This window comes from Felis catus, chromosome D1 (genome assembly GCF_018350175.1).
Source record: "Felis catus isolate Fca126 chromosome D1, F.catus_Fca126_mat1.0, whole genome shotgun sequence".
Taxonomy (NCBI): Eukaryota; Metazoa; Chordata; class Mammalia; order Carnivora; family Felidae; genus Felis; species Felis catus.
Genome location: NC_058377.1, coordinates 108,900,305 through 108,913,987, shown reverse-complemented (window position 1 = coordinate 108,913,987; position 13,683 = coordinate 108,900,305). Strand labels below are relative to the sequence as shown.

Sequence of the window (13,683 nt, the reverse complement as noted above, 5' to 3'; positions counted from 1 at the left end):
ACTGAGGTAGGCTAAGATTTCTTAAAGAGGACATAAAAGGCACTAAATGTAACTGGGAAAATTGATAAATTGGACTAAATTAAGATTAATAATTTCTGTTCATCAAAAGACACCACTGGGGTGCCTGGGTGGCTCAGTCAGTTAAGCACCCAACTCTTGATTTCAGCTCAGGTCTTGATCTCAGGGTCGTGAGTTCAAGCCATGCATTGGGTTCCACACCGGGTGTGGCACCTACTTAAAAAAAATGAAGTGAAAGTGCGTCTGGGTGGCCCAGTTGGTTAAGTGTCTAACTTGATTTTGGCTCAGAACACGGTCTCACAGTTTGTGAGATCAAACCCCACATCAGGCTCTGCACTGACAGCATGGAGCCTGCTTGGGATTCTCTCTCCATCTCTCTCTGCCCCTCCCCTGTTCATGCTCTCCTTCTCTCTCTCTCTCCCTCTCTCTCTCTCTCTCTCTCTCAAAATAAATAAACATTAAAAAAAAATGAAGTGGAAAAAAAATTAAGTGAAAGACACCATTAAAAGAGTAAAAAGGCTAAATAAATAAATAGGCAATCCATGGGGGTATAAGCAGATATTTGTAAGAAAAAGAACCGTAAGTCAATAAGATACAGAGACAACCCAATAGCAAAATGGGCAAACAACCTGAATAGACAATTCATAAAAGAGAATATCCAGATAGCTAATAAGCTTACGAAAAAGTATTCAACATCTTGAGGGAAATGCAAATTAAAAACACTGGAGAAACCATTTTACCCCTAACCAGAAGGATTAAAACAAAAAAGACAAAGAATACCACCTTTTGGTGGAGATGTGGTACAACTGGAACTCTCATATTGCTAAGCCGAGCATACACATACCCCATGATCTGGCAATTCCACTCCTGCTTATATACTCAAAGGAAAGGAAATGAAATATATGAGAGTGCTTATATCAACAAATAAACATGTACAAGCATGTTCACAGCAGCACTATCCATACATCATCACCTCAAACTGGAAATTTTCCATGACCATTACCACAGAATGGTTAAATAACCTGTGATATATTCACACAGGGAACACTACACAACAAGAATACATGAACTGCAACTACACGCAACAATGTGGATGAATCACACAAACATCATGTTGAACAAAGTCAGATACAAGAGTGTACACATATGAAGTACAAAGGCAGGCAAAACTTGCCTTACACTGCTATAAGCTAGGATACTTGTCATTTTTGGTAGGGGGAGAGGTAGTGATTAGAAGCGGGCAAGGCAATGTTTTGGGTTGTTGGCAATGTTCTGTTTCCCGATGTGGATGCTAATTATGTGGGTATGTCCAGTGTGTAAAAATTCATTAACTGTACTTATTATGTATACTTTTCTAAGTATAGATTATACTTCAATAAAAGGTTGTATTTTTTTGTAATTTGGTATAGGGCCATGAGGTAACCTGTGCACACGAAAAGCCTTAAAGCTTAAGCTTCATTAGATTCATAATAAATTTGCCTTTGGTCCCACCAGACATATATGTATATATATGTAAATAATTATCTTATAATGACCTAAGTCTGTATCTAAATAGATTTTGCACAGAAATTTCAGTTTTTTCATCATTTAATATATAAGGAACTTTCCAGGAATGTAACTACTATGTGTATACAGGAAGGGCTGTATATTGTTCTGTTCAGAACTTTATGAAGATTTGTTCAGAATTCTAGAAAATCATATCACCAATGGCATTGCCACATATTATCTGAGTCACCCACGCAATATACCTGTATCAGTCTCTATTTATAGGTGTCATATTTACAGAGGAAAAACTATGTGTACCTGCAAGCACCTGACAGCTATGGTTTCTGACGTGCCATGCCATTTACAAATGTCTTCTGAGAATTCACATATAGAAATACAGATTGTATTACAAAGAGCCTTCCTTTTATCTTTCCTTCATATTGCAGTTAAGATATCGTAGACATGTTGGTAAGCTTTATTATCCGGGAATTTCATTTCAGGATAGAAAAAGGGCCATAAGTTCTAATTCCTGAGTTTAATATCTGCTCTTGTACGTGACTCACATTATCCAAATCACAAGTTAAGTAATATACTTACCTAAAATGTCAAAAAAAAAAAAAAAAGGGGGTGCCCAGGTGCCACTCCAAAAGCAGTTACCTAAATATATCTATCATAAATTTGATCTAGACATGGTAAACAGAATAAAAGGGAAATAAGAGTTCAAACTACAAGATCTAACTAAGCTTCTTTCCTTTTAAATCAGTAAGATCCAGTTTGGCATTCACAAGCAAAGGACTCCATTATTTTCCTGTTCTCTTTTAAAAATAGCTCCACCTTCAAGATTATACAAATTAGATCATTCTGCAGCAGGATTCCTCCTTACAGAGCAGCTCCCAGGAAGCACAGACAGGCTGTCTGCTGTTGAACATTACTCGTTAAAAAAAACAAAAAACAAAAACATATTTTTGACTTTTCAGTTTCACTGGGTTAGTGACAAAGAACATGTGCTATAGGTATCAATAGCTTCTGCAACAGATCTCCCTCATTAAAACCCATCAAATAAATAAGGATCACAGAGGAGATACCAGACCAAGCAAGCATGACAGCAGAAAAATCAGGGATGTTGAGACTCAGCTGCTCCATCATAGCTTCATGATGGCCTAAGCACTAAAAGAAATTAATCTAACTTATTAACACAATCAGTTGCCAGTCTATCGATTATTCCATCTCCCAGTAAATTCCCAAGGAAATTTATTCCCAATTAATTGCAAATGGCAAAAGTAGAAACAGGGGCGCCTGGGTGACTCGGCCGGTTGAGCGTCCGACTTTGTCTCGGGTCATGATCTCACCGCTTGTGGGTTTGAGCCCCACATTGGGCTCTGCTGATAGCTCAGAGACTGGAGCCTGCTTCGGATTCTGTGTCCTGCTCTCTCCCTGTCCCTCCCTCACTCATGCTCTGTCTCTCTCTCTCTCAAGAATAAATAAAACATTAAAAAAATAATTTAAAAAAAAGTAGAAACAAACTCCCTCAAGAACCTTGACGAGTTCAGTTATACAGATCTCATTCTTATATAATGTCACTTAAGCAAGATAAAGTGGTGACAATAACAGTAAATTTTTTTATAAAAATCAGAAAACCAACACAAGGAAGTTAATGAAATTTTCAAGTCATCTTTGAATCCTTTTGTTCCATCATACCCCAAATCCAACCCATAAACAAATCCTTTAGGCTTGAAAATATACCTAGAATCTGATGAATTCTCTTTTCCTCCACCTCTACCAACCTGTTCCAAGCCAATATTAGCTCCCACGACATCATCACAACACCTCTACCTAGACTCCCTGCTTTCACCCTACCCTTCTTTATAGGCTATTCTATACATAGTGGTCAGTGGGTATTTTAATATGAAAGTCATTATCATGCCTCTTCTGTGGCTCAAAACCTCTAATGGCTTCCCATCTCACTCAAAGTCAAAGCTAAGTCTTACAATGGTCTATAAGATCTGGGTCCCCTTTGCTTACTCACTCCTCATTCATTTGGCTCAAGCGCACTGGCCTCTTGGATGTTTCTGGAACCTACCAGTTCTTGCTGTCCCCTCTACTGGCTTGCTTAAATGTGTGCTCCACAAGGACTGTTCCCCCTCTCTGAGATCTTGTAGAACACCTTATTTAAAACTATCTCTCTCTCTGCCCCATTTAACCCCCTTTCCTACCTTACTTTTCCCCACCAGACATACCCTATCATTTGCTCATTCATCTGCTTATGGTCTGTTGCCCACCTAGAAGGTAACCCCCACAAGAGCTGAGATTGTGTCTCTTTTATTAACTGTTCTCTCCTCAGTGTCTGAAATAGTGACCAGCATATGATGTATACTCGACAGTTATTTGCTGACTAAATGACTATTAGGTAGAGGAAGAGTTAAAGAGACTTATCCAAATCCACATGATGAAGTAAAGCCAAATAAGAAACCAAATTCTAAAGTCAAAACATTTTTGGCATATGGTTTTAAACAGATTATAGCAATTTGCTGACTTTCCTACAGTGATAAGAATAGGAGGAAATACCTGAATGAGCATCAAACAAAACAAAGCAAAGCAAAGCAAAACAAAACCCAAAGAGAGCCATCATTCCAAACATTTTTCTAAAAATGTTATCTTAAATGGACTCAAATAAGATGAAGCCTCACCAACTGAGACATGCATTCATTCATCAGTGAGGCTGCCTGAGAACGAGGCCCTTGCTGAACTTAAGTAAACATATCACTTGGCCTAAGTCCAAAGCATGCCAAACTAATTTTATGACAAATCTTAGTTTAGGAGATCATGTCCCATTTCAAGCCCAAATTCACCCCCACAATGAAATGATAATTTCCTTTTTCTCCATGGAGAGAAAAAGCTCACCAGAAAGATTAATGGGTAATATTTAATAGTATTATAGCTATCCTTTTTTTATAAGTTTTTTTAAAGGAAAGATAGAGGGGATTATCTACAAGTAATAAAAACAAAGCGATAATGATAATTACATACAGTTAATGAACACTTCTCCCCATTAAAGACAAGGGCATAAACAATTTATTGCACATTTTGGTGACAGAGAGGAAATACAATTAAATCCATTAATAGCTACAAGAGTTTTTATGTTCCCAAAGGACCTTGGTTTCCAGAGTTGCTTATTCATTTTCATCCACAGCAAAAATGGTGTATGGCAGAGACGAAAAATTCTGTAGACTACTTTCCACATACTTAAGTTTTGAGGAGACAATTTTATTAAACAATAAAACAAAACAAACAAACAAAAACCTACTTGTGGGGCATCTGGGTGGCTCACTCAGTTAAGCATCCAACTCTTGACTTCAGCTTAGGTCATGATTTCATGGTTCAGGAGTTCAAGGCCTGTGTCAGGCTGTGCTGACAGCACGGGGGCCTTCTCTCTCTCTCTCTCTCTCAATAATGAATTAAATAAATAAATAAACACACTTTAAAAAAACCTACTTGTAGGGGCGCCTGGGTGGCGCAGTCCGTTAAGCGTCCGACTTCAGCCAGGTCACGATCTCGCGGTCCCTGAGTTCGAGCCCCGCGTCGGGCTCTGGGCTGATGGCTCGGAGCCTGGAGCCTGTTTCCGATTCTGTGTCTCCCTCTCTCTCTGCCCCTCCCCCGTTCATGCTCTGTCTCTCTCTGTCCCAAAAATAAATAAACGTTGAAAAAATAAAAATAAAAAAAAAAAACCAACAAAAAAAAACCTACTTGTAGGGGTGCCTGGGTGGCTCAGTCGGTTAAGCGTCTGACTTCGGTCGGCTCAGGTCATGATCTCACTGTCGGTGAGTTCGAGCCCCACGTCGGGCTCAGTGGTGACATCTCAGAGCCTGGAGCCCGTTTCAGATTCTGTGTCTCCCTCTCTCTCTGACCCCCCCTCCGTTCATGCTCTGTCTCTCAAATAAATAAATGTTAAAAAAAATTTTTTTTTAATAAAAATAAAAAAAATAAAAAAACCTACTTGTGAAGACAATGTAAAAGATGACTAATGTATCTATCACAGTCTATCACAGGTCAACAAATATTATACCATCAAATTCACAGTTTCACTGACATTACCCAAAGATGGTATGATTTCTATGAATATAAATGCTCAAACATTTTACAAACATTTTGTTTCTCTTCATAACAAATCAGCAAGGCAAAAAAAAAAAAAAAAAAAAGTGTATTCACTTTTAAAAAACGAGAAAAAAAGTGACTTGCCTAGATGTAATCAAAACAAATTTAACCAAGCAATAGATATAGGGCTTTACTTACCAATTCATAATTCTCCAACCAAACGCAAAATTTGACTTGTACCTCGAACTGCATCTTCAAAAGGGTTTTTGACTCCTTAAGACTTTAGAAGATTAACCCTCTACCCTAACTCACCAGCAATCCCATCCTTGGAGTACAACCCAGACGAAGAAGTAGGTAAAATGTTTCTTTCTTGCCCTAAAACACTCCGGCTGTGAATCTCCCTTATTCAAATGATACTGTCCATTCCTCTTAGCCTTCATAACACAGAGCCATTCACTCCTAACATATTTGATTGTCTGGTTTTTAGCCCTTGGTCTAATCAAAGCAGTAAAGCAGAAAGAAGGCTTATTGAAGCAATGGGGAAATAAAACAAAAACAAAACTAAAAAAGCAAACACATTAGTTTAAAAATATGCAACACATACCAGTCTACACTCTTCAGCTCAAGCCCTGTTGTTAACCATGAGGATCTCATTCATCATGATGATCCACATTTGAAAAGAAGTTAATCTGTGTTTTACATACTCTTAAGGAAGAACAGAAACATGTTAATATATTTGTAGATTTCCAACTAAAATGAGACAGTAGAGTCTTGGTACTTATTAAAGGAGAGAATTAACACACACACACACACACACATCCAAATGTTTCATGACAGGCTTTAAATGTATTATCAGGTTTCTCCTGTAAGAATAGAATAGAATTTTTCTATAGTTTGAGACATAAAAAAGAAAGCTTAAAGAGACAAGAGAAAAAATATCAACCCCATTTAAATCCTCATTTTCTTAGGAGTCACTTAGCTTTTATTGGTAATAAATGACTAGCTGTAAACCGGTTTAGTTGCTCTTCTGGCTGCCAAACCAGAGCTAAAGAAGTCAGCAGGTAGAATAGGGAAGCTGTCAAGTCAAACTGGCTCAAAACAAAGTTGTGGTTTGCAGGCGGGGCCTGCACCATCTCTTCCGTTCATATAAGCTGGCAGGATGTAGAAACAGGATCCTGATCCAGCCACTGCTTCAGAGAACCAAAATATTTTGTTTTGACTTTCTAGACTATTAAGCTTGGGGTTTGGCAGGATCTGTGTCTAAAGTGAATCCAACACCTTATGACAGTCCCACTGAGGAAATCGTAATATCAACAAAGTTGCCCCGACTGCAGAAAGAAAGCAGACTTTGGAGGGGGACTAGGGAGAGACCAGAGAAGCTGGACTGGCAATAAAGACAGCAATAGTAATAGTAGTAACAGCTATTATTTTTAAGTGTTTTCTATGTGCTACGTAAGCATTTACTTGTATTAATATCATTTAATCCTCATAATTAATGAGGGGTAGGGACATTAGGCCTATTTTGCAAATGAGAAAATTAAAGCATTAGAGAGGTTAAATAATTTGCCCAAATCACTAAATGGTAAAGGATAGAATCGGGATTAAAATCCTGGCTAACTGGCTCCAGAACTGGCACTAATAGCCATTGTGGTATTAAATTTCTTACTATCTATGATTTGGTAATAGAGCAGCATTCTGTAATTCTAATATGACAAAATATAAACATTAAATATTATTTGTCAACTATGAGAACCAGCCAGGGCTCGGGGAACACCAAGTTTAAACAGAGAAATCGTTCTGGTGTCAGATAATCATAAATCATGAGCCAAATCCCAGCTCCACCTACCTCTAAACTGTGTAGCCTTACAAAATGCCTTCACCTCACTGGGCCTTGATTTTCCTTTCTGGGAAAGGGATCTCAGTACCTGCCTCTGATGGTTATTGTGACACACAGTAAATGCTCAATTAGTTAGGTTTATTTCATTCAGGCATCAGCTAAAACATGGCTTCCCCAGAGGCCTTCTCTGACCGCCCTATCCAAAAGTGCCCTTCTGCCAACATTCTCAATTCCCTCACTATGCTTTATTTTTCATCGTGGTACTCACTCATTACCTATTTATTATAAATATATTTGTTTATTATCTTTCTCCCTCCACCACAATGTATACTCTAGGAGAGAGTTAATTTTGTCAACTTGTTTGCTACTGCTTCCTCAGCACCCATAGCAGTGCTTGGCACATAGAAATATTCAGTAAGTATTTGCTGAATGAAAGAACTGTGTATAACAGATTTTCATTCAATAAACATTATAAATAAAAAGGTACTGTTTATGTGACAAATGTACTTATTGAGCACCTATAAAGTAACTAATAAATGAACAAGATTTTTTCAGATGATAGTAACTAGTTGTGAAGATTTATAAACTCCCAGAATGACTAGGCAGGTTATGAGAGCTTTCCAAGGTGGTGGATTAACTGAGATCTGAATGATACCCAGGAGCCAGCCATATGATGATGTGGGACAAGGCATCCCAGGTATAAGTGCAAAAGCCCAAAGGCGGAGATGACCTTGTCTAAGGCCCAGCTTCCCCAGAGCCAAGTGAGCATGGTGGAGAATGACAGAAGAGAAGGTCAAAGACACAGGAAGAGGTCACATCCTAAAGTCTTTCCTAAGGCATGAAAAGGGGTTTTATTCTAAGTATGATGAACAGTTATTTGATAGTGTCACTAATCTTCACCCACTAGAATGTATATTTTATGAAATCAAGGATTCTGTTTGTGACACACACCAGCTGGTCTATAAGCATTTGCTAAATGAATGAACTGGGAAGATTATGAAGAAGGGAGTGGCATAAGCTGATTTTCCTTTGAAACATCACCCTGAACTACTACTAGTGGTTACATTCTGGAGGAAACTAAGGTGGCAAAAGATGGGTGGAATTACAAACAGCAGAGTGCAGTGTGGTTTGAGAGGTATGGTAATACAAAGAAACAGAAGAATAAAGCAGCTCTGTAAACCTTGAAGCCATTTGTTGTTTTTAAACAGGAGACAGGAAAAGGTCAGTGAGGAGGGAAGAAGTAAATGACAATTGATGTCCTAAGCCTTTTGTGTTTTCTGTAGTGAAAGAAAGAAAGAAAGAGAAAGAGAGAGAGAGAGAGAGAGAGAAAGAAAGAAAGAAAGAAAGAAAGAAAGAAAGAAAGAAAGAAAGAAAGAAAGAAAGAAAGAAAGAAACTGCAACAAAGAATCTCTATCTCACCTATGAAAAGAGGAACGAAAGGAAACTCAAGACACACACAAAATATTTTGGAGAACAACTGTAAAGAAAAAACACCTTTTTATGTCTAAGCACAATAAGCAGTCTAACTTTCCTCAGGGACAAGTCATAAGCTAATTATACCCACAATGTGACCTAGGGGAAATCTTGCTCACAGTAAGGCTTTGAGAGGCAACCTGTCATTTGGAAGAGTTAGTCCACAAAAAGAGGAACAGGTATTGCTCTGGTAGGAATCAAGTTTGAAAACATCACTACCTTTATCTGTATCAGGCCACTAAAAAATACATACAAGGTAAATTACAGTGTAACTACTAAGATCCACATCACAGTTCTAAAAATTTTTTGGCCAAAACATTCTATGGATATTACCTAGTATCATGTTCACAGAACTTAGAAGCACAACGAGGGCTGAAAGGGTGAATGAAGAGTGGGTTTATCTGGACCATTGCTCCCAAAAAGAAAAAGGGAAAAACAGTATTCAGGACCAGAAAATGTGTGAAGCTGCACCTAAACTCAGAGATTCTCACCTTGAGTATATCTTAAAACACTTTACTATCTAAAAGAATCTACATAAATATTTAACAAATAAATAAACTGGGGCGCCTGGGTGGCTCAGTCGGTTAAGCGTCCGACTTCAGCTCAGGTCATGATCTCACAGTTTGTGAGTTCAAGCCCCGCGGCGGGCTCTGTGCTGACAGCTCAGAGCCTGGAGCCTGCTTCGGATTCTGTGTCTCCCTCTCTCTGTGCCCCTCCCCTGTTCATGTTCTGTCTCTCTCTGTCTCAAAAATAAATAAAACATTAAAAAAAAATTTTTTTTAAACAAATAAATAAATGTGTCATTTTCAATACTACTTTGTCAGCTATGCTTCATCATCCACTCACCATGAGTGTCTAGAACATTCCCCATTCACCACATTTGCTATCAGTAAAAAGAAATACGCAACTCTAGAACCAAGAAAGGTAATGGGTAGAGCAAAACTTTAGTCCCCCATGTCTTCATCCATTAAAAAACAAAGCTGTTCTTTTTTTACAGCTTTATTACAATATAAAATTTGTAAGGTTCACTCCTTTAAGGTATACAATTGAGTAGAGTTGATATGTATTTTTAAATATATATTTTTTAAAACAATATTCACTGGTCTTTTCTGTAACACGTTTATTACATAGTTTAGAAATCACACAAAAAAAATAAGGCCAAAAATTATTATCATACATAATCCAATCATCTAAAGTCATTTTAGAATTAATGACTCGAGAGGCACCTGGGTGGCTCAGTCAGTTAAACATCTGACTCTTGATTTTGGCTCAGCTCATGATCTCACAGTTCATGGGAAAAAGCGCAGAGCCCACTTGGGATTCTCTCTCTCCCCCTCCCCCATGCATGCACTCATTCTCTCTCCCTCTCTCAAAATAAATAAATATTTTTTTAAAAAATTAAAATTAAAAAAATAATAATGAAGTCTGTAAAATTAATGTCTCCAGTTAGTTTTCTCAATAGGTATTGACTAATACCTAAAATTGTGGGAAACAAATGGCAGGAAGGCATCAGGAAGCAATCCCTACAGGAAGAAGTGAGCAGATTAAAAGGTAAAAATCTTTAAAGGAGAACAACTAACAGAAGAAAACTAACAGGCCCTTGAAATAGTGAAGAAAAGGGGCATATTAAAATAATTTGGAAGAGGACAAAAGAATTCAGTTTAATTAAATGAATAAGGAGAAACCACACAGATATTAATACTAGAAATATCACAGGCAATTTTCTCTTTAAAATAGTGTTAGCTGGGGCACCTGGGTGGCTCCGTCGGTTAAGCGTCTGACTTCGGCTCAGGTCATGATCTCACAGTTTGTGAGTTCGAGCCCCACACTGGGCTCTGTGCTGACAGCTTAGAGACTGGAGCCTGCTTCAAATTCTGTGTGTCCCTCTCTCTCTGCTCCTCTCCTGCTCATGTTCTGTCTCTCTCTCCTTCAAAAATAAATAAAAACATTAAAAAAATAAAAAAAAAATTTTAGTGTTAGCTAATAGAACGTTCTATGGTGCTGAAAATGTTCTATATCTGCCTTGTCTAATACAAAAGCCGCTAATCACATGTGACTAGTGTGACAAGAAATGTGGCTAATAAAACTAGGAAAGGGAATTTAAAATTTTATTCAATTTTAATTAATTTTAACTTAAATAGCCACATGCAACTAGTGGTTACTGTACTGAACAGCACAGCTTTAAAGAGAAAACAGCTTATGATGTTAAGATGTAATTGGATGTCAAATGGAATGCTTTCAGAAACTGTTTTCTAGAAGATACACAAGCTAAGAAACCATTTATCATCATTTACTGGCCTTCTCTACTGCTCTTCTACTCTACTTCTCTACCCAAGGTAGAGGCCAGGTTTAGGTCAGCCTAAGCGACAACCTGAGCTGTGACTACAGCTATTCTCTGGTTTGTAAAAAGGAAAAAGGGAGTACAGGTCCAGCAGGCTTTCTAACCAGACAACTGCCCTATGAATGGCAGGAAAAGGAAAATACTCTACAGAGTTGGTGCCTAGGCATAAACATCGTGATTCCCTAAAACCATCAGAAGCTATGCTGGTTGCTCTTCCAACTAGGCCTAGGGAAGGCCTAGGGAATGGAGGATTCTATCAGTGCTTGCCAATCTAGAAACAAACCACCTCACTCAATCCAGCCCAAGGGGCTTCTGAAAGACATTCTAAGACCAACTTCAAACTCTCTTTTCTCAAGAGCCCTAATACCACTCTGAATCCATAATGGAAAAAGACCAGCTCTTGTGAGCATTCCCACAGCTACTCTAGATGTCTAAAGTACCCGCAGCATGTGACACCACAGATGCAAGCAAAGCCAACTCCAAATTTCAGAGGACCCGCTGAACCTTCAAGTCCAGGCCAAAACAAGACAAGCCTCCTAGGTTGAAGCAGTGAAAAGACACAGCCCATATTCTTACTTGCACCTCCCTCATGCACACTGAGGCAAACACTCCCAGTAACAGCTTATTGGCTCAGCTAAGAAATTGGAAAACTAGTTTACAAAGAAATCACATAACCACTAATGTGCCCAAAAGATCTGTAAATCAATACTTGTAAAGCGGACTTGTGAAAGTCATTCTCTTTCTGACAAGGAATCTGAGCTTCCACAGGGACAATGGATAATATTACCACGATAGAGAAGATATTCTATTACAACACTCACAATGTGAAACTCAAATCTAAGATACAAAGATGCTTTTAAGACTTTTAATGCTAAGGCAATAATAGAAATTTCACCAGGTCTCTCTCATTTGACCAATTTCAGTTACTTCATATCTATCATTTAAGAAGTACCTTCTCTTACAATCTATAGGTCCTATTATATATTTATTTCACCCACATTTTAGAATGAATGGCAAGTAAAAGTGTTCCCAATTAATGGATAGAAAAACTAAAGTGTGGAAGAGTTTGCCTTGGCATCCAGTAAGAATACAAGAGTAATACATCCTGGCTTGCCTAGTGCTTTTGTGGTTAGAGGGGCAACTGCCCCTAAGTGTCCTGATGAAAATAACACTTCTACTGTATACTAGTCATGCCAACTTAGCCATGACCACCTCCTTTGGTTCTAACAGTTTTGTCCAAGCAGGCTTAACTTCAGTACCCCCTTAGAAAAAAAAATGTGGTCTAAGGAGAAATGTGACTCGTAACTCCTGAACTCTTTCCTTAAGTGTACATACAGATAAGGATATGCAAATGCGCTTCGTACTCAGAGACAAATGTGATACAGTTTGTGAGTGATACAGCAGAGCACATTTTATCTCCTAATAATTGGTTTTACAAAATCCACTGAGGACATTTTGTATACCTGTGAAATTTAATGATTTTTCTGCCTCTCCTACTGAAGTATCTCAAATAGAGAAAAGAACACCAGGGGAAACTTCACCATATACCACACAAGAACCAAAGAGAAGAGATCAACAATGAGACTCTAAAACTCTTCCCTTGGGGCACCTGGGTGGCTCAGTTGGTTAAGCATCAGATTCTTGATTTCAGCTCAGGTCATGATCTCACAGTTTGTGAGTTTGAGCCCAACATCAGGCTCTGTGCTGACAAAGCACAGATTGGGATTCTCTCTCTCCTGCTTTCTCTCTGTCCCTCTACCACTCTCACAAGCGAGCTCACTCTCTCTCAAAAATAAACAAACATTAAAAAAAAGATAACATCAAACAACATGCCACCTGGCCAAATGTCACCATACCACTAGCCAAAACATGGGCCATAGGAGAGGAAGCACTACTTAGTACAGAGGGAAAACAATGCCAACATCTAAAGCTGTGAATTTTAAAAAGGAGCTATAATAGATCCACCTGCTTGTAACAGAATCTTAAAAGCCAACTGTATTTCCTAGTGATCACCTGTGGAAAGCAAAAACAGAGACAAGACTAGGGCTTTTTCCTTCATAATTCCCATCTTTCTGTACTGCTTGAATGTCTAATCATGGACATGTATCAATATTTTAATTAAAAAATGTTGATAAAAATGTCAATGAATAAGGGCATCTGAGTGGCTCAGTAAGTTAAGCTTCTCACTGTTGATCTGAGCTCAGGTCTTGATCTCGGGGCCATGAATTCAAGCCCCAAGTTGGGCTCCATGCCCAGCATAGAGCCTACTTATAAAAAAAAAAGTGGGGCGCCTGGGTGGCTCAGTCAGTTAAGAGTCCGACTTCAGCTCAGGTCATGATCTCATCATTCATGAGTTCCAGCCCTGCATCGGGCTCTGTGCTGACAGCTTGGAGCCTGGAGCCTGCTTTGGATTCTATGTCTCTCTCTCTCTCTGCCC

The 13,683-nt window shown here is 38.5% G+C and overlaps 1 protein-coding gene across 2 annotated transcripts in view; it reads right to left on the bottom strand.

Moving 5' to 3' along the window:
- The window catches only part of PACS1 (phosphofurin acidic cluster sorting protein 1), a 155,784-nt gene that overhangs the window by 138,271 nt on the left and 3,830 nt on the right, over window positions 1-13,683 (bottom strand). Inside the window, exon 1 of one of the 2 annotated variants that reach the window (XM_045039573.1) lies at window positions 5,794-5,816. The exons of the other annotated variant lie outside the window; for it this stretch is intronic. Within the exon in view, the coding sequence (XP_044895508.1) occupies window positions 5,794-5,801 (8 nt within the window). The 5' untranslated portion in view covers window positions 5,802-5,816. Of the gene's footprint in view, window positions 1-5,793; window positions 5,817-13,683 lie in introns of those variants that run through there. 2 annotated transcript variants of the gene reach the window in all.